The 23,007-nt window shown below is 39.5% G+C and overlaps 1 protein-coding gene across 3 annotated transcripts; it reads left to right on the top strand.

Annotated features, from left to right (window-relative positions):
- Positions 1-215: 215 nt before the first annotated feature.
- LOC103136138 (zinc finger protein DPF3-like) lies at positions 216-23,007 on the top strand. 3 transcript variants are annotated; one of them, XM_016670139.1, is made up of 12 exons: positions 216-319; positions 10,771-10,931; positions 13,375-13,482; positions 15,768-15,895; positions 16,349-16,444; positions 16,588-16,648; positions 17,029-17,070; positions 17,880-18,020; positions 19,126-19,239; positions 19,362-20,133; positions 21,175-22,635; positions 22,715-23,005. In XM_016670139.1, exons 1-10 carry the CDS (start codon positions 288-290, stop codon positions 19,523-19,525), a joined length of 1,047 nt encoding a protein of 348 aa, XP_016525625.1. In that variant the 5' UTR covers positions 216-287; the 3' UTR covers positions 19,526-20,133; positions 21,175-22,635; positions 22,715-23,005. The 3 variants fall into 3 exon arrangements, with proteins under 3 accessions (XP_016525625.1, XP_016525624.1, XP_016525623.1); XM_016670138.1 differs by having other exon boundaries at positions 19,362-19,643; positions 21,175-23,007; XM_016670137.1 differs by having other exon boundaries at positions 21,175-23,005.

Raw genomic sequence — 23,007 nt, 5'->3', positions numbered from 1 at the left:
TTGCCATTTAAAATGTGCTATTTTATTACACCAAAAATTCCACAGTCAGCTTTCGGGTATATAGTGGATGGTCTCTTTAAAAGTGTTGAAATTCAATTGTGTACAATATGAATACAAGGGAAAACCCTTTAAAATAATTTTGACAGTTTACCCCTATGAAGCCACGCCCCATCCGCTCGCGCTTGCCGTGGATTGGTCCACGAATTCGCCTCGCGTTCCGATTGGTCAGTTGCCCTAGGTTTCCCTCAGAACTGCAAGACGCCGATATTGCGTTACATTGTAGCAAAATGGCGGCTGTCATTCAGAATCCACTGAAAGCGTAAGTAATTTAGACATTTATCAAATTCTGAATAATTACTTTGCTGCCAACTCAGTACATTGGTGATTTCCTTTCGTGTGCGTCATTTCCAGCCGTCTGTGTAAGGCAGGCGAAGCTGTCCGAATATATTTTCTATACTTCTTTCATGTCAAAGTAGCCCTCTGCTGTTCTTTTATTTTGCCGAATTTCAGCATTTAGACTAACACGAGCACACAGCTCCTTGACATTATCTTAGCACTGAAGGGGGCTTCTCTCGCCTCTGCTTCAGGCAGAGTGTCGCCTCTCCTGTGCTGTACATTTATTTGAAAACTGTCGACAACGTGCCGATTCGCCGCAGCGAATGATTAAAAGCCGATTTCCCTTCGAGCTGGCTCGGGCACAGGCAGCAGCGGAATATCTCCTGGCATTTCCAAAGTCTCTTATAGTTGTGGGAATTGTCGACATGTCAACTTTGACTGCATGGAGCGCAGACGTGGTCAAGACTTGGTCAAAGCAAAGCAAGCAAGCAGGCAGACGGGCGAGAAAGGGAGGAGGCATTTTGTATTTGCAAGCAAGACATGCGAATTTACAAAAAAGTGACAGCAATTTTAGTTTGAAATTGAATAATTAAACAATGTGTGCAAAAGTAATTTAAATCCCTGACTTTCAAGGAAATATCCCATCTTTTCCCCCATTTATCCTTTGTTCTGTTGTACTGTTTCTCTAATGTTAACAGTGTGGAATAACTGCGACTTAGCCTCCTGCTTCCTGTCATTTTAAAGCAAAATTGCATTATAATTTAGTAAAGCTTCTAATGCATGATCGGTTCAGCTGTACGTGACAGCAGCAGTCAGGCTGGCTTTATTGATGTCTCCTAATGATCCTGGCTCAGTGGGGACTGAGGAGGTAGAGCTGTAGTTCCACTGTGCCTTTAAGTGGAGGAGTGCTGGAGATTAGCCTGGTCCAGGATCCTGGGCCCATCTGTCAGAGAGATGCTCCAACTGGGAGGAAGTGCTGGGTTGAAGCAGAAGAACCATCTGCTCCTCCACAGAGGTACCGTGCAACCTCTGTGGAGTGGAAGTGGAGGATCAAGGTGCAGATTCCTGGACCAGTTGTCACGCAACGGGCTTCTGGGTTGCCTCAGTCTCACCGAGGAACCAAACTTAGAAAAAAATTACCACAAAGCAACCACAAACCCTGCAGAGAAAAATAAGTTGTGCTCAAATTGTATCTTGCATTTTGATTCCAATCTTGTTACTTTTGCTTCTTTGTCTTCACCTTTATATGCTAACTCTTGTTTGCATTTTACTACATTTACTATGAATATATTTGTAGTGATATACCAATCATAAAACCAGAGATCAGAATTAGACAAATTTGGACAAAAAACAAACAGAATTTCTAATTTCCTATTCACTGAATCCATAAAAACTAAGAACTCCCATCATTTTTAGTGTATGAGCTCATCAACCAGCAATTTTTGTGTTGTTGCACTTTTTGTACTTTAATAATGATCAGATATACTTCAGATACTTATACTTTGATGCATAAATAGGGACAGTTATTCCTTCATCTTCTGTTTGATCTAAAACCACTACGTCTATCATCAACCCCTATCAGATGATCCTTTTGGTCCGTGATCTTTGTGAGCTTATTACACCTCACAATCAACTAAAAGGCCTTGATGCAGATTGAAGCGGGGCTTGAATTTGACCCACCAATACTGCGCTCTTGAACCATCTCGGGAGGTAGTCATAAACCTGTGACCACTATGAACAGTAAAGGGATTGTAGTGCAGACGAAAGCAATGCGCATAGAACTTTAACATCATCGTGTCATGTCATGTCTGATCGGAGGAATATATTGATCAGAATCTGGTGGAGATGATAACATGCTTAAGATGGCACCCGACAGCTTTATTTGTATTTAAAGTATTGAATGCAGTTGGGTAGCCTTCCTGCATGAGGCTTTTTGACACAGAGATCAGTGCTATATGTGGGATTTTCCCGCACAGGTTTTAAGCAGATGAATTCTCTGAGTTGTAGGCCATGCTGAGTTCTGCAACCTCAGTTGCGAGAACAGACACGGCCTGTATTCTTGTAAAATTGAGATGCGTGAGAGGTCAAATAACTAGCCTATTTTTGCTCGCATAAGTGTTATGGAAAAAATTAACGTTAGCAAGTAGCATGGCTACCATTACTAAAACTCAGCAGAACTCAGAATTTGGGGTCCTTATTTTAACTGGGAATCCAACCATTTGAACCTTTTTGTTATCTGCTGAAGACTTGCTGTCTCTCACTCTCCTGCAGCCTGAGTGAACCACAGGGATCTCAGTGCCCTATATCTCCTGTTTTTACATATCTGTACTTTAATTGACTTCCTTGTATACACCGCACTGATACTAAAATATGTTCTTCATTAAATGACGCACACACTGTTTTTGTCAAGCTCTATGTCTTAGCCCTTGCATATTGTGTGTTTGCTAACTGAGAAAAGGGCAACCAGCGAATGAAAACAAAATCGTCTGCTTCTGGTCACATGCCAGTTTCTTTTTTCATTTCTAGTTTTCTGGTTATTCATTGATAAATAAGTCCATAATGTTGTACATTGCTGCTGTGCTGCTCTCAAGCCTGAATAAACCTATTCATTACAGAGAATATATTAATTAGAAACTGACAAAAGTATTAACTTTGTCTTTTTGTCAAATTGCACTGCACAGGAAATCTTTAAAATGGTGTATAGATTAGATAAAATAAACATTCCTTTAACATTTTCAACTACTTTTGGTTTATGCTTTTTTTTTTCCTTGTGGAAAATTTGCAAATGACCAGAATAAAAAAAAAATGACATGAGAAATGTCGATATTTCCTTTTAATTAGCTTTTCTAACTACTGACCTGGTAACTCTTAACATGATGGGGTCACTGACCAGGAAAAGGATTATTTATTAAGTTTCCGGTATGGCCCATTCAAGCTGAAAATTGTATGTTTATGATCGCTGGCGCGATTACCTTGTATATCTATAATTTGCATGTTTTCATATAACCATGGCTGTTTTACAGTCCTTGCAGTTGAATGTTGGTCACTTTAGAATCAAATAAAAGTAAAAAAAAAATCTATTAGTGTGGAGGTTGGAGATGCATTAAGTAAAATCATATTTCTAACTGTGAGCAAAACATAAATAATATGGCAGCACTATGAGGTTTATTACAGATGTTTTCCTTTATGTCCAACTTTGGCTTTTGCTGCTATATGTCTTTATCTCCATGTCTTTACATCTTGAACAATTTGATCCACTATGCAGAGAAATCAATCTACAGTTTTGGGCCTGGTCGTGCTTTTCTCCTACATGTGGTTTTCCATGTGGAGGTAATTGACTCCCTAGCTACAAAAAAAGCTCATTTTAAATTCCCGGAGTAATTCCTAAAATGTTGCAGAACACTCACAGAGGCCTGCAGGGAGATAACTACCCACCTTTATCCCTGGAAGATCTGCTAAATAAAAAAAATGAAAAAAACGTTGCATCTGTGCCATGTTTCAGTTTTGCCAACAAGGGAATTACCCAGGAAAATCATGGCTTCCACTTAAATGCTTTTACACAAATCAGCAGTGTTTGTCATAATTTTTTATTTATTTATTTTTTATTAAAAATTATTTCTTGTTATTTTGCTGGACTGTTTCACTCTTACATCCCAACAGACTTCCTCATGTGTCTGCAGTGGAGCTGCTGTTTTCATCTCAGAGCAATTTTAGCATTCTGATGTGGAATGTCTCCTTGCTATAAGCTGTGTTTAATGAAGTGCTTCAATCTGCTATAATTAGCCTCTGTCTTGGGTTTCTGACTTCATTTCACACGTTTGTCAGATTATAATTAGTCACACTTGACACTAATTGGGTGTCGGTCCTGTGGAACAGTTTGACCTTTTTTGTATTAAGAAGATTCACTTTGGGGAAATGAAATGTTGGTTTGACTTTTTTCCTGGAGATGAGGCTGGCGAAGCGTTGGAGCCTAACTTGCACGATTGTGTGAGGTCTGCGAACAGGACGTTGGTAATCTCCAAAATCTGCTGATTAAAATTGAGTCTGGGATATTTAATTAGTAAAATTGCTCATTAAAATTTGAGCCACAGCTGGAGCTTTCAACCGGCTGGACTAATCTTTCATCCGCAGCTCTCCTGAAACGACATCGCCCCGTTTGCAGACTTCCTCGTCGACAGGGTTGAGTAGAATTTGAGTGAGTCAGGCCTGCTGTTTATTTGCTGAGCGATTGTGGAGGTGTACTGTCTGGTTTTGCTCCTGCCCTCACCCAGACTGTGTTGTTCGGATTGGTGTAATCAGAGGTTGTTGTCAGGATGCAGTCACTCTGTACAAGCCCTCCCCCTCACTTGATATGTGGCGGTTCTGGCTTCCTGTGAAGCAGCAGTGCACCTGCAAATTTAGGAAACTCTTAAAAGAGAACGTGCAAGATGCTAGTTTTGATTTTCTCACTTTTTCTACAATATGCAACTCAACCCTCTTGGGTACATTTTAAAGTAGTCACTGGAGCTTTCACAAGTCAGATCCTTCCTGGGAGCTGCATTACCAGATATGCAAAATGTGTGTTGACACATGCTCGCATTACGGATGCACCCATGTGGCACGGCAAACCGTTGACAGAAACAAGCTGATAGTGGAGGCCCCACCGGCCACAAGATTTGCTTTTACTCCATCTCACCCTCATTCTACTCACACTCACCTTGTCCACTCAGCTGGAAGACGGTGAGGATGTAAAGCACATGTTCCGGACATGTTCTCTGGTTCTTCTAAAATCACCACTTGGCTGCCAGACAAACGGCAAGTACAAGTTTTAGGGAAATATGACTCAGATTTCCAAACAATGAAGAGTAGAGAAGTTTTCGATACATAGTAGTAATTTAAAAGCTATAGTTTTAGATTTACAATTTAAAATGTGTCAGGTAAGCAAACATGTACATGAAGTTTAGCCACTTCATGTAAACCAATCTATGAAAACTGTGGATATTTTTTTTTTTTGTTAAAAAATGAATTGTTGTTGGACTGCTAAACAAAGTGTGTTATTGCTAGTTCTGTAGATTAACCCTGGAGTTTCAACTGTGCGTGAGTCACTGATAGTTTTAGATTCCTTAAAATGGCATTTGACAAGAGGTTGCTATATTTAGACAAGAAGTTGTAGCTGAAGAGTGAAATCTGAAAGCTGCTGGACCAAAATATGCATTTCTGAAACACAATTTTTTTAAAATTAAATTATGGACTTAGTTATGCAAAAGAAAACAGCGTTAGAGATTCACTGAGAAATCAGGTGTCAAACATTTGAACATTTTGTTCAAATGCTGTGCTTGTAGTACAGCAGCTTCTTATAGTACAGAAATATAACAAGCTGCTTAGAAATGAACTGTATTGTCTACAACGTGTCGACAAGCCTGTGGTTTATTTAGACTAGAAAGTGTAAGACCTTAAGCAGATGCAAAATTTAGTGCAGCCTTCACATTTACAAAGAAACCAATGTGTTAGCCGGCACATTAACAAGAACAATGATAATTGAGTTGCAATATTTTTTTATTGTTTTTTTTTATTTTTTTGCAGCATTTCACACAGCAAAGGAGTAAGCTCCTCCTTTGCTGCTACACCGGGTGAGACAGAGAACGGGCTCAAGGGAAAAAGCACAGCTGATTTCAAGTGTGGTGCTCATTTGATATGCATTACCTCAGCAGACCTGCCCACACTGCCTTCAATTGACTGCCGAGTACACAGCAGTCTAACAGGAACATGGGGAATACGTCAATGAAAATGACCAAAGTCAAAGAGAATGCGCAGCTTCTGGATTCATTTTCTTAAGACAAAAACTGTAAAGCACGCTGCAATATGTGTCATAAAAATTTCACTGAAGTCTAGGTAAATAATTTGTTTCACCACTTAAAAAATCCGATCCTACCCTGTGCTTCTTTTCACAAATTTCCTTAGATAAAACAAGTTTCCTAAAAATCAATTCATAGAAAACTGAAGCAGTCTTTTCAACAACTTTTTCAATAAGCCATAAATCCCATTTCTATTTAAAAGTGTATGCATCTATTTTCCACAGTTTTCACATTAGAATAGACTGGAAGGTAGGAATTTGTCCCAATTTGTCTGCATGTGACTTTCACTGTATTTTATGTGTGCAAAAACCTTATTGAGTACTAAATTCAGGGCTATTTAGTCATTTCTGACTTTCCTAACCTCTCAGTATAAATAGATTGCACCATTATTCTTTTCGGCTTGTTGAAATTTTATGCTGCACATAGTGTTTTATTTATCCAGCTTGTTGCTTCACTTTTGTAATCTTGGCACTCACGTCTGCACTTTTGTGAAAGCTGAATTAGTTTGTAACTGTTGTTTTGTTGGTTTGTAAACTTTGCTGCTGTTTGAAAATGTCCTAAAAGTTGCAGAACAGAAACATAAATGTCTGAGAATGGGATCAAAGCAACACATGCTGCCTGGAGGTGGTGTGGGTCTCTTTCATCTCCTGTGTCGTTGGGCATGTAGGTCTTGTCACTCATTACAGGTGTCAGAAAGATCTCTCACCTTAGCTGGTGCACTGCTGCTTGAAGTGGCAGGCCTCTGATTGAGGACGTCTCATTGCACAGACAGCCGTCTTCCACTTTTTCATCTGTCCTTTTGCTACTCATCCAACCCTCTCTAAACCTCTGTGCCAATTACCTGAGCCATCTGAAGTTTCTTGACGTGGACTTCAGCAAAGCTTATGTCCGATAGCAGCTGTGTGCCGACGTTAGTGTTAGTAAAGCACGTGAGTTAGTTTTATCTGCTCTGGTATCAGGGAACATATGGCATATTTTGACAGTTCATGTATTTTATGAGACAGCTCCATGGTTTTAATTTGGGCTGCACAATAAATCAGCCAAGGTTTCCTAAATTTTAGGCGATTGGCTGATGCATGTGGAGCCAATCTTCTGCACTAATCATACCTACCTATGCAAAGGTCTACAAATCGCCCACTATGGCCTTTGATGTGAGAGGGGAACAACTGGCAGACCTGTCCACTGGGTCATGTCTGCATGTGTGTAGCTACCAACTTGCAACGTTCACACTTTTCAGACAAGAAAAATGGTTTTGGCCTAAATTTGTATTGGTTGATCAGGCTTTTTAAAGATTGATGATCGGTCAGAAAACTGCAGTTGGTTCACCCTCAGCATTAATTCTTTGTGTGTGTGTGTGTGTGTGTGTTATTTAATTTGTATCATTAATCAGATTTTATAAAAAAGTAATTACAAAAAAGGACATTGACTTTTTCCACATAGGGCTACCTAAAAGCTCATCTCATGTTTTCTAAAAACATATTTATCAAGACTTTTGGCAAAATATCTCATAAAACGGTGAGACAAAAGTTGTTCTTTTGATTTATGGCTCTAGTAATTTTAACCACTAGCTGAAAATCCCGAAAAAACATTCATCAATGTGTGAATTTCAGCTGAAGCGCAGTTGGTTTATGCATTAGTGATCCAGAACACACCAGCAAGGCCACAGCTAAATATTTAAACAAAATTCCTTCACGGTGATGTAAAATCCTCTCTGCCAGTCATCACAAACGCTTCATGATGGATGTTGGTGCAAAGGGTTGCACAACCAATAAAGAGGTTTAGGGAACACATTTTTTTTTTACAAAATCAAAACAAGATTACTTTTGTAAAATTATAAAACTCTTTGCTGCATTTTATAGTTTTAAATGTTTCCATTCTGGAGGAAGAAAGTTCACATCCCCTGGTTGTTTTTGTGTAATTTACATCCAGATGTAAACAAGAGTGAAACGCAGGACTTTCTTATTGGAGCTCTACTTTTAGGCAACACATGGTACAAATTTGATTGTTCAGACATTTTATGGCTAGCTGGGTGGTGTTAATTTTTATGAGTCAAATATTTGTCTGAAGTCGGTGACTAAGTCAGTGAGCTCATAACCACTTCTACTAGCTGTTTTTAAGTGTGAAATGAAAAGAAAGTGGAAATGATGTGGAAAGAAATATTAGTCTTAGTTTAAGTAGATTAAATATCTTGATTAGATCAGAATATGGAGAAATGCATTCAGTACCGTGTGCCTTTTTCTTGACCTGCCTGCTTGCTGTTTTACACCCCCCTGCCGCCTCCTTTTTCTTCATCTCTCATCTTCACGCCTCTTCACCTTCGCCTGTGCTCCTGCTGAACCTGAGACTGCTTCCTCTCTCCTGTAACTCAAACACACACAGCTTTGTTTCTCCTCCAGAGCTTTGAGTTTCTAAGGTCTAGCGTCCGTGATGTGGCTGTCCTTCTGCTGGATGTTTTCCTTATCAAGATCAAGGCATGAAGGATGCAGAAAAGTTGCCCTTCCAGCTTCTTCGTCTCAGCTTTAGAGTTGCACTATGACTCACAACCTACAGCTCATTAGTTTCACTTCAAAATGGCCGCCCTGCTAATTGAAAACACATGGAGGATATTCCAGAATAAACACTTGCTCTGATTTGCCTTTTTTTGGGCCCTGTAATTGAACAACAAACTGTTAAAAGGTGCACAAACCACCTTGTCACAAGAGTTGCTGCCTCTTTCCCATCTTTTCTCGTGTAAATCAGAAGCTGCCCTTGTGCAAGGAATTCTGCTGAGATTAATTAAGTAGGCTAATTACCATACCAGGCGTGTGGCAGAGATTGAGGGCTTGAATGTGAAATAGCCACCCCCCATTTCTCTCTGAATATTAACACTGAAACCCTGAGGGACTGCCAAAATCTCAGTGGCACCAAGAAAAGTGGAGCTAAACTGCAACAGTCTTAGCTGCTTGTCGGTCAAAGGAGTGACTTCACATCAACCCCCAGAGTCTTTGTTTCGGTGATGAGCTTCACACACAGTCAGCAGCAGCATAGCTCAGTCCACAGAGGTAATAATGTGTTTAACAGTGGGAGCAGCAGCATTTTTGAACTGTTGTAATTGGGTTGCATTGCTTTTTCGGGGTGGTGGAGGGGGGGTTTGTCCATAATTTCTCCTTAATGTTAGACTGGAAGATGAATAGTGTGAACAGATGTGTACAGAAATGTCTTTATTGTTATGTCAATGAGATTCTAAATTAAAAAAAATATATATTGTGTTTTCACAGTACTGTGATACACACATAGGTCATCCTATAAGTTTTTGTTGTAAATTCCTATGCTGCTGAAAATTTAAGATGGAAAAGAAACACTTTTGGCTGCTGCAGTTGATATAGCATGTTGATTATTACCATTATAAGATTGTAACAGCTTCATGACCCTGAGAGGAAATGATGGAGGACTTAATGACATTTATTGACTATTATTTTTTATTTAAATAAATATATAAATAACACTATTAAATTAACATGGGAAGATTTTACTTTCCATCTTATGTCATTTATGCTCCGTGGAAATGTATCTAAATAGCAGGGAGTAGTGTAGCGGCCTTATTTCTGCCTGCTGACCGTCAGCAGTAGCTCAAATTCATACTTGGATTCATACTTTATCTGGTTTGCAATAAACTCATAATAAAGTGGATGAAATGCATAAAATATGAATCTTAATTTTCAAGAAAACAAAAAAAAAAATCACAAAAAAGATGATCAACAAAAGAAGCTGGTCAAATATCAGAAATACATTTCTGTCAAATGACTGAAAATCAACTTTGAAGGTTATGAATAATTTTGAACTTAACTAAGTTAAGAAACTAATTTTATCAATTGTGAATCAATTAAGAATCTTAAAATTAACAACATTGCATATTAAAAGAAGTGTCCACTCCTACTTCAAAAACTTATTAATTTTTTTGAATTTTTTTCTTTCAATGGTTCTTCCATCGTGTTTTTTTTTTCTTTTTTTTTTCTTTTTTGGAGAAGTGCAGCCTCTGCATTTAACCCATGTGTCTTGGTTTTGGCTAAGGAATTTTGGCAATATCACCCTTTGACACAACTACAAAGCCCATGGACTAGATTAGTAAACAGAAGGAGTTTAAAGCCAGACATTCAGCCTCTCTACAAACCACAAGATTCATGTCTGAAGGCTCTTTTATTGTAGTTGGTTTAGGAAGTGAAGGTCTAAAACCTTCTTACCTATAAGTACGAAAAGAACTGGAGTCACATGCCCAAGCTTGAAATAAAGGCAAACTTAATTTAACCAATTTGTATTTAACTTGCTTTAGTTGGGTCAATTCAGTATGACTTTTTAGTTTAATTAAGCTGGCTCTAGTGAAGTTTAGTTTAAAATTTTCATCACAATTGTTGTGAAAAAAGTCTTAAAAATCTTACATTTATTTCACAGAAACAGCAGAAACTCAGCACACAATAACCAAAACAATCTCTGCAGCAGAATGCCAGTTTGCTCATGTGCTTACACATTGAAATTACTGTTATCCTGTAAAGTGATTGCTTGTTTGTGTTCTGCATGTGAGCACACTGTCAGTGGCCTTTACCTCTGTTGTTCCCTGCTGAAGGTTGGGCGACCAGTTCTATAAGGACGCCATTGAGCAGTGCCGCAGCTACAATGCCCGCCTGTGTGCCGAACGCAGCGTCCGCCTGCCGTTCCTGGACTCTCAGACTGGCGTGGCCCAGAACAACTGCTACATCTGGATGGAGCGCCACCACCGAAGCCCTGGTAGGACGACACACACACCCCCCACTCACACACACACAAAGAGGCACAGAATTCACAGAGCGATGTACTCCCTGTTCTGGGTCAGGCTGCACTTTTATACTCTGGAGGCTGCTGTTCACAGCAGTGAATAAAATGCGTGAGACTTGTTGCAGACTACGCGCTGAATTTTTTTCTGATGATCCGTAATAATCTCCCTGACTCACTGTGGAGAAACCTGCTATTTGCTCTCTAAGTAACAGCCCATTATACACAGATCTCAGCCCGTACTGACTGTCATCATAATTGTATTTATTAAAGAATCTGTCCAGGCAATTTCTGACTCCAACCTCATCCTGTGGAGATCATATAGGCTGTTTTTTTTCTTCTAATAGAATTTTGAAATTGTAAATTATAATTAAAGACTTGTAAGAAGTCTTTGAACTACTTTCAAGAAGTTCAAAGACTTCTTGTAAGAGAGAAAGAAGTCTTTAAACAGGTTTTAAGAGACTAATTTGTGGTAAAGATCAAGAAAACACACAGTACTGCTGGTGAATGTTGCAGTGGGGATGTGACTTGCAATAAACAATAATAAACAGGCATATGAAGACAGTGTTGACTTCTTTTTGCTTTGCAAACATGCAGTAGGTCCCAGATAGTGAGCAGTCTAACCAGATTTTCCAAGCAGAATCATTTTATGGAAAATATTTCATCTGCCTGCAACTGCTGTTTTGGCAGCAAAACTTAGTTGAAGTTTCTTAATAACAATAGCACATCTTATGTGCTTGAAAACATTTTCTGCTACAGTAAGCAAGCATCGACAAATATATTACATGCATAGAGGTTATTAATGTATTGTACTTATACAGTATGCTAATACTTAATGCAGTTTAAGCAGTTCTTTGCTCTATTCATATTCCATACAGTGATCTTGGGGTGACTGCTGGAGAGCTGCATTTAAGATATTTCTTTTTAGCTTTCCTGTCTTTGTTTTTAATGGAAGCAGAGGTGATGATTTGAAAGTAGTTGCTGTAAAACATACTTTTACTGTTGCATTAAAACTAAGAAAAAAAATCATTTTTGGGATGACATTTTAAAGGGCCTTCTGCACTGTTAGCATCGGTCCTGTTAAAAGCAGCCTGCATGTATTGCCTAGAGAATGTAGATCCTTACTCTGAAATTTCCAGAAAATTGCCAGTATTTCCAAATCCAGCATGTTGCATAACAGACGGGTTAGAAGCTCAAAAGGATAAAACAGAGCAACTTTACTGCAATATCTTCATCCTTGCAGTCTCAGTCTCTCTTGAAATAGGAGCCAAGATGAACCACAGACATGCATTGCAATCTAAAGATGTCAGCATTGGATGCATTTCCACCAGTTCCACTGCTAAACTGGTCCTTGCTAAACTGGTCCTAGTTCTTGCTTAGAACCATTTAATTGTGTTTTCAGTACTGCAGCCTCTGGTTTGGTTTATCAAACCACTGGTTTGATAAGCTAAGCTAACAGCATCAACTTTTAGCTAGGCCAGAGGATAAACAGGTTTTTTTTTAGGAGTATTTTATTTTTTCCCTTTAAATAGCATGAACAGGACTAAAGTTCAATTTGGCCAGTGCATTTCATACTTCATAAGAAGTCAAGTGCAGAAATCCTCATTGGTTCCTCCCACTGCAACCTTTGTCTGTGTACCAATCAGGCAATAGTTGTTGGACACTACAAAAGAAAAAAAATATGCCCAGATGACGTGTCGAGAACAATTTGCAAGAACAAAATGATGTCATTTTGTTATTGCAGAACTTGGAAAGAGATTAAACAAAACTATAAGAAAAATTTGAATTAGTAGCGGAATAAAAGTGCTCTTCTGTTTCCTGCTATTTAAAGAGAGTCGATGCATGAGCATTGCCTAAAGATAAAATTGACCATGACCTTTTAATATTATCAGTATAACTGCTTCAGTAAGTTAGAGTGGTAATGTTAGGTCATCTGTTTACAGTGATACCAAGTTGAATATTTTAATTTGTGAGATTAAACTTTCTTCCTGCCCTCTAGAAAAGTAAATAAAGAGTAGAACTATTTGGATCAAATATTTACGTGAGGCGATTTTAGGGATGTAATGATGTGCTAGCGAGCTGGTTTGTTGGTTCGTCGAAAATGAACTGGTTCTTTGGTAGAACCAGTTTTAAAGCCAGCTAAATAGCTAAATTTAGCATTAGCTATTTAATGGTTAACTACTGGAACTACTTTGGTAGAAAACACAGATTTAGGTCTTCTTCCCTCAGCAGCATCTTCAACTCCAAACAGAAAACGATTGGATTTTGAGTTGCCTACCTGATGCAGCTAGTTAAGCTAAAAATTACAGTTTATTCTGCTGCCTTTTTTGAATTGTTCTTTACAACCAGACCATTTGTATGTGTGGAGTTTCAGCTGCAGAGGTGAAACTGTCTTACCTGTGTGCATCTACTTTTGCAGGTGTTGCAGCGGGGCAGATGTACACATACCCCGCTCGCTGCTGGAGGAAGAAGAGGCGGCTCCACAATACCACGGACCCCCGCCTGGGCATCTATGGCCTTCAGCTCGGTAAGACTCCTCCCCACCCACCCATCCATCTCCGCCCCCCCGCCTGACTCTCCGCCTCCTACCAGCTTCTAAATCACTGGTGCTGATCTGAAATGATCTCACCACAAGCGAATGACTCTCTCTCAGCGCGCAGAGCGGGATGGCAGATATTTTTGCTTCTTTCCGGAAGATAAATGAAATGTGGCTGTGTCCTCCACGGCTGGTAAACTTGTTTTGTGAGAAGTAGAACACGTAATTAGATTTACCACTGCTGGGAGCGTAGAGACAGAGGCCGGCCACAGTAGACAGTATTTAATAAATGTTAGGGAATGGAGTTTGGCCTTCTGTGGCTGCCACTTGAAACGACTCACTCAACACATTCCAGCTGTCCTCTACATTTCTGCCTGTTTTCTACTCTCCAGCTCCCTTGCTGATTGGTTTTGTTGTTCTGTTTTTGAGGCTTTTATCACAGCATTAGTCGACGACGGACTCTGTGTTGTGACTAGTGTTGCTGAGCTCGTGCAGCCGCTCCATTCTGTTTCCCAAATCTGGGGGGGATGTGAGGGATTTTCATGCAAACTCATCTTTTTTTTTTTATCTTTTCAACAGTTTCTGTGAAAATATGCAACATTATCATGTGTTAGCAGAAATCCCTAAGACCCAACCCAATTTTTGGAAAGTTTGAAAAAATGAGGGGGCAAAAAAGCATCTTGGAGTAGAATAGCAAAATCCTGCAATAACTCATGAGCTGAGTCTTTGTTTCCTAAAAACACCCCATTGTTGTCTATTGTTTTCCTCTGCACCCGCTCTGGCTTAGGCTTCACCACCACCAGCTGTCCCTTCCCCTCTCCAACAACAATGGCTTGCATACGTGCCGTCTGCAGGAGCCCGGCAGAGGTGAAACGAAGCCTGATTGAACCTGGCGTCTCGTCCACGGAGCACGTAGCGCACCCGGCCAGAGGTGGCCGGCACAGGGCAGCAGCCAGCGTCTGTGTCGCTGTCTAACTGATGGTGTGCTAAAGAGACTGGGGCTGCATGCAGAATCAGCTCCCTGCTGCAGGCTGCTGCCAGCTCTATTTTTAGCCCCCCAGCTCCCTTGGGTTTAGACGGAGGGAGGGAGAGAACGAGCGAGGGTGGAGGTGGCTGAGGCGGGGGGGTTGTCTCGTCGCGGAGAGTTGAAAGTCAACGTGTGCAGACACAATGGTGAGGGGCTGCTGCCACGTGGTATCTGCTTTCCTTACTCCTACCTTTTGTCTTCCTCATACCTCTGCAGTCTGCTGTTTTTTTTATGTCTTAATATTCAGCAAAAAGTCTCTCTAGTGTGTAGTTGTAACATGAAGGGCTGATGGAAAGCTGGATAGTGGGGGGGGGGAGGACTTGGGCTTTTGAAGTGGCTACAATCCATAAACCAACTGAAAGATCATGCAGCTCTCTTTTGGAAAGAGTTTGTGTGACTAAGATCTGTCTGCCTGTCACACTTTTGTTTGCTTTACAGAACCTGCTCACCTCCTACGATATTTGTCCATAAACACACTGTAGGAGGAAATACTTTGCAAAATATTCACAACCCTTTTAATGTTTGCACATTTTATCATGTTAAAGCTGAAGCTTCAGTGTATCCTAATTTGTTAGAAAATTACAAAGTACTTGGAAAATAATACATGGTTTTAAGGTTTGTAATGCCAAATAACATTCTGGAAATTGTGGCTCACATTTGTGTTCATTCCCCCAGACTCGGTGTTTCATAGAATCGCCTTTTTATTGCAAATGCAGCTGCAGGTTTTGTTTGTACCAGCTTACTACATCTATAAACTAAATTTTTACTCATTCTTCGTCATGAAACTGCTCAGTCAGACTGAATGGAGGATGTCTGTGAATGTCAGTCTTCAAGTTTTGCCACAGATTTTCAATTGGATTTAGGTCTGGGCATTGACTGGGCCATGCAAACACATGATGTTGGCAGTATTTTAACTCTGTTTAGTATTGTTATCCTGTGAAAGTTTTCTCAAGTCTTTTGCAGCTTTCTTCCAAATTTGCCATTTATTTAGCTCCATGTATTTTCTCATCAAAATTAGGAATGTTTTTTTTTTGGGAAAGCATCCCTGGAGCATGATGCTGCCACCACCATGTTTTACTATTGGAGAATTAGATACTGTGTTTTTATCTGTGTTATGCCAATGTGAAACCAATAACTGCGGATTCAGTCAGTCCTTATTCAGGATAAATGGCAAAGGCTAGAGGATTGGATCATTTTCCTTTGCGATATTCGTATGATTCCTAATAAGTCGCTTTTGTCCTTCGATCAGATGGTGGCCTTATGTCCAGAGACACTTTGCCCACCCAGGGCACCACACTGGAGGCTCTTCTGCGAGGAGAAGGTCTGGACAAGAGGAACAACTCCAAGAATGATGAGGAGAGCCTGCTAGAGATCCAGGTTATCCAGACAGTGATGTAACCTAAATGTTTGCAAAACAAAATCAGCTAAATTTTCCCAACTAACCTGCATAGTTTGTTAGCTGAGAGCTGGAGAGGCAGACTGCCTCACACCTGGTTAGTAAATGTATCTGGGTGACGAGCAGTTGACATAAAATGTTGGGGTCAAATATAGAGAAAATAGAAAGCTTCAGTGCTCTTTTTGTTTTGTTTTGTTTTGTTTGTCCATTATTTTATCAGTGAAGACTTTGGTAAACTTAAACTTATCTCAGTATCACACATTCCACCAGAAGCATGTGGAAACAGGCTTGTTTACAGGAAACAGGAATCTGTTAAGCTGCTCGCTCCATTTAAAACTAAAATTAAAATAAAAGGTTGTTGGCTGTTTTAAAATATCAAATTTTGCTTCAGATATTTACAGCTCCATTCAAATCTCCCTGTCTTTCTGTTTCAGAGGGTTCTTGAAGCAGATGCAGCAGAAGACGCTTTCAATGACGACGATGACTACGAGGTGGACACTCCCAAGCGGAGACATCGAGGAAAGGGAAGAGTAAGTAGCTGGAGGGCGCTCTGCAATCATCTACTGAAGTGGCAGTTTTCTTCTGTAATGATATTTAAATCTGTGCAATTGCCCGAAGGTTGAATGTGTATGTTGGAGTCATTAATAGCAACTTTATTGTTTCTTCTGCTCAGGGCCGGGGTTCAGGCCGCAGGAGGACAGATCTGGATGATGATAAGCCATATGTCTGTGACAGTAAGCGGAGAAAAAAGTCATGATTTTCAGAAAATAACATATGCAAAAATAAATACTTGTTCATTCAAAGTACTCTTTGTGCACATAATGAGCTTGCTGTATTTTGCAGAAAAACTATTGTTCTTTTTTGAAAAAAATCAAAACAAAAGGCAGTTTAAAAACAAACACAGACCATGAAGTCCCAGACTTAATGCAGTCGCATCCAGCTGGTTCGCTTAAGCTGAAACCAGGCGACCTGTGTCATGATCACCTCAGGTGTCCCTGCATATTCAAGTTGCATGTGGAAAATCCAAGCAAGAGGGTGTTGGATTTTACTGCAGTGTGTCTACTTGTGTAACCAATTTTCATTCTATTTGTTCTGTCATTTTCTTTTGTTTCAGACAGATACAAACAAAAGCAGAATTCAAAGACTTTGACCTCAGGTACTGTTTTTTTTTTTTTTTTTTTCTTTTGACTTAGCTTTTTTAAATCGTGTTGAAGCACTGTTGCTTGTTACTTAGTTTTACAAAGCTTGGAAGTATTATGGACTGAGTGTGCCAGTATTAAGGTGTACTAAGGTCTTCAGAAAGTGTAAAAGCCATAAAGTATTTTAAATAACATGCAATAAAAACTGTCAAAGTGAGCAGGGCTTCTCTGGCCGTGTGGAGCATAGAGCAGGGTATTTACGCAGTCTGGAAAAGTTTTCCAGGTTTGGATTTTTGTGGAAAAGAAAAATATGTATAGGAAAATATTGGCATTTCCAGGTTTTATTTTCTACCTCATTGTCATAATCAGGGGTTTCCAATTCCAGACCTCCAGAGCCACTGTTTGGCAACTTTTAGATGCATTCCTGCGATGCATCTTAATCTTTCTCCAATACTGGAACCCTGGCCTAATTGCTTCCTTCCTTCTTTCCTTTTTTGCTTCTTCCTATATTACCTTGTGTCATTCTCTCTGTCATTTCTTTTTTTTTCTGTTTCCTCCGGTCTTTCCTTGTGTCTTTAAGCTCCCCCAGCTTAATCTTTATTTCCTCCCAAATATTTTGAAGACAGTTCTGTTACAGTAATTTCTTCCATACTTTCAGATGCTACGTTTCCTCTGCTGTAACACAAAAACTATTTTAGTAATATTGCTCCTGTGTGTTCTGCAGTATATTTTCTAGTTTGCAGACGCAATAAAAATGAGCTGTTTTTATAAGATGAACAAGACGTTGAGCTTAATGCGCTCTGTTTTTTTTTTGTTTTTTTTGCAGTCTGTACAAAGCGATACAGAAACCGCACAGGACTCAGTTACCACTACACTCATTCCCACCTGGCCGAGGAGGACAGAACCGGGGAGAGAAGCACGGTGGCGTCCCGTTCCCCCACTGCACCACAGACTGACCGGCACAAACGTAAGACCCCCCAAAGTTGAGCTCTGAAATGTCGGCCTTTGGGAAATGTGTTGGCAGTAAAGTACTAGTGGTTTACATTTGGTGAGGTGTGAACATCTGTTTTTGAAATTCTTAATTTTATAGTCATAGTTTTGAGATTTTTAGGTCACGACTAAGAGATGCGAAGTGAAACTTATAACTCTGTAGATGTGAAGTATATAATTGAAAATCAAAATATTAAGCTTGTTTTTCAAAATTATTACTCTGGATCTTTGTTTCTGTGTCATAAGTCATGTCAGATTTGTGTCTTATTAATATGACTGAATCTCTTAAAAATGGCTTTGAAATTAAAATGTCCTTGTATCTCATAATTATAGTTATTAAAAGACAGAGCTAGAACTTTGTGTTTAATAAAGGTCGTTTTAATATAAATGACTTTGAAAGTAAAAATTTAAATTTGCATCTAATAACAGACTTGTAACATAATTATCACTATAAAAACCAAATGACAGCAAAAGTGTAAATTATAAATTCTTTATTAAAATTATAACGTAGTCACGTGTTTTTCAAAGAATAAAATGATCTCATGAAACTTTTACTCTCATAATGAATTTGAAGATTAAAAAAAAATTACTTTTTCATAACTGAGGCAATGGAAGAAAAATCTATGACTTTATATTGTAATTATGGCATTATGAAATGACGTTCCATCTTATAATGATGACTTATGAATTCTGACCAACCACATAAAGTACACAGCAGAGTTTTTGTTTTTGAAATTTACAAAGTTATAGGATATTGTTGTGATACAAGAATCAAACATGGCGAACCAACATTTAGCTCTATATTGTACAAATCTAGAACTCAACTGGAAGCAATATTTAGTTTCATACTAATTTATAGGGACTGCTTATTCTTATTAAACAATATGTAGTTTTATACTTTTCTTTCTTTTGGTTTGTTGTTTGGTTTGTATTTCCTTCTAATTAATGTAAAGCACTTTGAACTGCATTGTGCAATATAAATAAAATGCCTTACAACACATCAAATAGGATCACATTTGGATGTGTCTTTTAAAAAAAACTAACTTGCTTCAAGTTGAACTCTATCCTGAAATCTTTTCAAGGTTCAAAGGTTTCTGGTGGAACCACCATTCCCAACAACTACTGTAATAAATGCCATGGTGCAAACAGGAAAACGGGTAAATCTGGGTCTCCCTGCGCAGCCTGCCAATGCACAAGTAAGTTAACTTGCTCCTATGCACAAAGTAATCGCCGACATCAACTTCAAAATGCTCAGAATGGTTTACGTAGGTAACGTTCTCATGGTCTAAGTTGCCCCCCCCTCTGCTCTGCATCCCAGCTGGTGGTGGGGAGGAGAAGGAAGACGGCACATTCGCAGCAGCCGAGGAGCTGTTTGGCACCACCTCAGAGAGCGACACCTCCACCTTTCACGGTTTTGAGGACGACGACCTTGAAGAACCGGCCGCCGCAAATAGCAACGGGATATCCAGCCGCCACAGATAGACCTGTTAGATTTCAACTGACACTTTTTTTCAAATATATATATGGATTACCCTCCGGCAAAAATCAGCTGCTTCTTTTTCAATTTTTTGTTCTTGGTTTTGTTTTCAGAAAGCACAAAGTGAGAGTTTCCGGACAGAAATGCAAGTGGTATTTTATCTACTGAACATTGTTGAATAATTTATGGAGACAATTTTTTATATATATTAATATAGGGTATAAACGTACCTTTAATGCAACAAACTATCAATGTTTCCTAAAAAAAAAAAAAAAACTGTGTAAAACAGAAGATGCTCTTGGTGTGCTTTTTAAAAAAAATCTTTTCTTCCCAACGTTGGTAGAAGAAGCAAAAAGCTATGAACAAATGCAAACACTGGAGAAATTAGAGACGGTGAATTTTTTAAAGTGATGAGTTTGGTTGGTGATCGATTTTCTTTGAAGACGATACTTGCAATCGAAGATCTTCTGGGACTTTGAAGGCGTCTTCTAAGCTCACTGGGTTGAATGTGTGGAAGTGAAGGAACGAAGGAAAATTACAAGCCACTGGAAATATTGGAATATGAAAGTCTTTTTTTTATTATTTTCACGGAGAGGGACATAAAAAATTAAAGGTAAGCCATGTAGTAATCAAATAATCAGACATATTAACAAGTTAACTTTCCTGCATGATTACTGACCTTTAACCTTGTTTACCTGCAAGGGCTTGAAAATTATTTATGCTTCCGAGTTTTGTGTCTTAACCACAACCTTCCATGTATTTTATTAGATTGTTGTTTTTTTTGTGCAAAATACATACATATAATGATGTGGAAGGGAAATTATGATGAAGCATATTTTTCATAAAGCATCATTTTCACAAATAATCTGAAAACTGTTGTGTTTTCATATTTCTCCTCTTTTGAGTAAGATAACCCTAATTAAAGTGCAGGTCCTTCAGTTGTCACCAAACGTCAAATAGTCACCTTGTCAATACTTTCACAAGCTTCTTTGCCACTTCTGAAGAAATACATCCTTGCAGCATGATGCTACCACTGCCATGTTTCATTTTTTGTTGGTTGGGGGTGGGGGGGGTGATGTGTCTTAGTTTTCCATCTCATCCGAGGCTGCAAACAGGACCTCTTATGGTTTTGGCATTGTTGCTACTCTTTCTTAAAGGCCAGCTGCTTGGAGTGCAGAACTGTCCTGTCCTGCTGTGAGAGCTGCTAACTCAGCCAGTCAGGTTAGCTGGACGGCCATGTTTTGGTGGGTTTTGTGGTCGGGCCTTACTCTTTTCTGTTTTACAACGATGGACTGAAAAAGGCCTTGTTGAGGTATTCTCTAACAAACATCAGAGGCTTTCACACAACAGATGTGTTTATACTGATTTTGGTCAGTTATGAAGGCGCACTGCATTTTATTTAAGGGCATCAGAGAAAATGGTGTGGAATTTCGCACTTGCATTTGTGTAAAAAAAAAAAAAAAAAAAAAAAGTTAAAACATGTAAATTGTTCCTTGCAATTAACAATTGCATAACTACTTTTTGTTAATCTGTCACATAAGTTGAAGTTTGTGGTTTTAACATGACAAAATGTGAAAACAGTACAGGGCTGTGAATGCTTTTGCAATGCACTTTGTTCCCCGTTCTTCTCTAACTATGATTGTCTGTGATGCAGGAGCAGTGAGCACATTGCCATATTGCCCTGGGATCAGGGGATGACCAGTGAAGAAGAGGATTTAACTCTCAGAAACTATTGAGCCTCTTCGTCTGTCCTGATTTGGGCTCAGAACGCGCGACTGAAGCTGCCTTCCATGAGCAGCGAGGCTTAATTCAAGCAACTGCTCCCCTGACATTATGTACGGAACCCCTTTGAAACATTTGAAATGTGAGCATCCGGCCTCATTTTCTCCTACCTGCACTGTGCTGGGAGCTCCTGTCTGAACTATGGGAACACTAAAGGCCAGGCCTTTGGATGGGTTGTACCCGACCGGCCCATGGGGGTGACCCTGACCCTCCTGCTCTGTGACCGTGTGTCTGCCCTGATACAAGAAGACGCCATCATCCTGAACACTGTGCTAGCCTGCCGCTCTGCACTGAAAGCCAGCTTTGATAGCCATGCCTCCTCCAACCTGATCGGACCAGTGACCCCCACCTGACCCCTCCGCTGACCTGCAGCCATAGAGCCGGTGCTCAACTTCACCTCTATTACATGCAGACCTCTGAACTACGTAATTCTCTTACTTTGACAGTTTTTCTTTTCCTGATTTAGTCTGTTTCTGAAGTTGATCTTAAATCACAGCAATCCTTCTCACTGTTTTGCATGCTTTCTCTGCTGAACTAAGTTTTTCTTCATTTCTGTCTGTCTGTACTGATACCTCTGTCTGATCAGGTGCACAATACTCACAGCTACTCAGGCATATTTTTGTTTCCTGGTGATTGTTCAGCTTCTTAGCTCAGATCAGTGATTGTATTCGGCTAACGAGGAGAGACATCAACACCCGCACCTCAATTTTCCTTTTTTTTTTTTTCCAAATTTTTAATAAACACCTGCAAAGGATTCTGGGAGGCAGCAGTCGGAGGCCACACCTGCAATAACAAACTTTACTTGTTTGCTGATTTTCTTTGAGCTCCTATGTGTTTCATATGTAAAGCTTAAATAGAAAAACTCCTTTTAGGCTGAAAATGTTCACACCCCAGATGAGAGGGGAAACTACATTCGTGGTTTGTGAGGGCCTGATTTCTTTCTGACATTTCAAAGGTGCTTCCTGTACTGTATCATGAAGCTGTTAGGTCCAAAGGTTGCACATACTGTTGCAGAGGTGTGTGTGATAATTCAGCATTGCTGCTCCATTATTCCTGTACGTCTGTTAGGACTTGTTTGTGCATTCAAATCATCTCTCCTCGCTTCCCTCAGGGACCCCCCTTTCTTCACCCAACTTTTTTTTTTTTTTTTTACCTTTTAATCTCTGCTGGACAAAAACATGCTTCTGAAACGTGTCTGTTATCTTGTCTTTCCGTATAACAGTTATGTAACGTTTCCGTTTGAACATGGGGTCAGTGTGTCTTATCTTCCAAAGTTACGCCACTAAGTGAAAGACGTGTGTCCTAACCTGCTAAATGTTGCAAATACTAACAGGTAAAGTGCTCGCATCTCTAAACAAGTAGCTAAAAATATAAATAAATGCTTAAAATAAAGCTTCACCTTTTTCTTAAAGAGCCGGTATACCTCGTCACAGACACAGCAATAGGCCCTGGAGCTCCTTGAGAAGCCTGCCGAGGGAGAGAGGCTGAGAGGAGGAGGATCTGGGTGCAAACGGAGCCATGAAGAGATGAAATGGACACGACCGGGCGTTGCTTTTGTTCCCCTTGTTTTGTTTTGTTTTTTTTTGTTTGGTTTTTTTCTGCTGTAAATAGAAGTCAAAAAGGAGAGAATGAAGAAGTGTTTGTTTGGTAAACTATTTTTATTGTTCTGAAAAAAATAAATACAAAATAAGGAACAAGTGCAAGC

Source organism: Poecilia formosa, unplaced genomic scaffold, assembly GCF_000485575.1.
Source record: "Poecilia formosa unplaced genomic scaffold, Poecilia_formosa-5.1.2 Scaffold30, whole genome shotgun sequence".
Classification (NCBI taxonomy): Eukaryota; Metazoa; Chordata; class Actinopteri; order Cyprinodontiformes; family Poeciliidae; genus Poecilia; species Poecilia formosa.
This window is presented reverse-complemented; position numbering and strand designations above follow the sequence as displayed.

Bases quoted from the DNA above. Each gene is read 5' to 3' on its own strand.
- LOC103136138 (XM_016670138.1), top strand. From the start codon at position 288: ATGGCGGCTGTCATTCAGAATCCACTGAAAGC. The intron at 13,483-15,767 runs GTAAGACTCCTC...TCCTTCGATCAG, and splicing joins CATCTATGGCCTTCAGCTCG to ATGGTGGCCTTATGTCCAGA. The intron at 18,021-19,125 runs GTAAGACCCCCC...AATCTTTTCAAG, and splicing joins ACAGACTGACCGGCACAAAC to GTTCAAAGGTTTCTGGTGGA.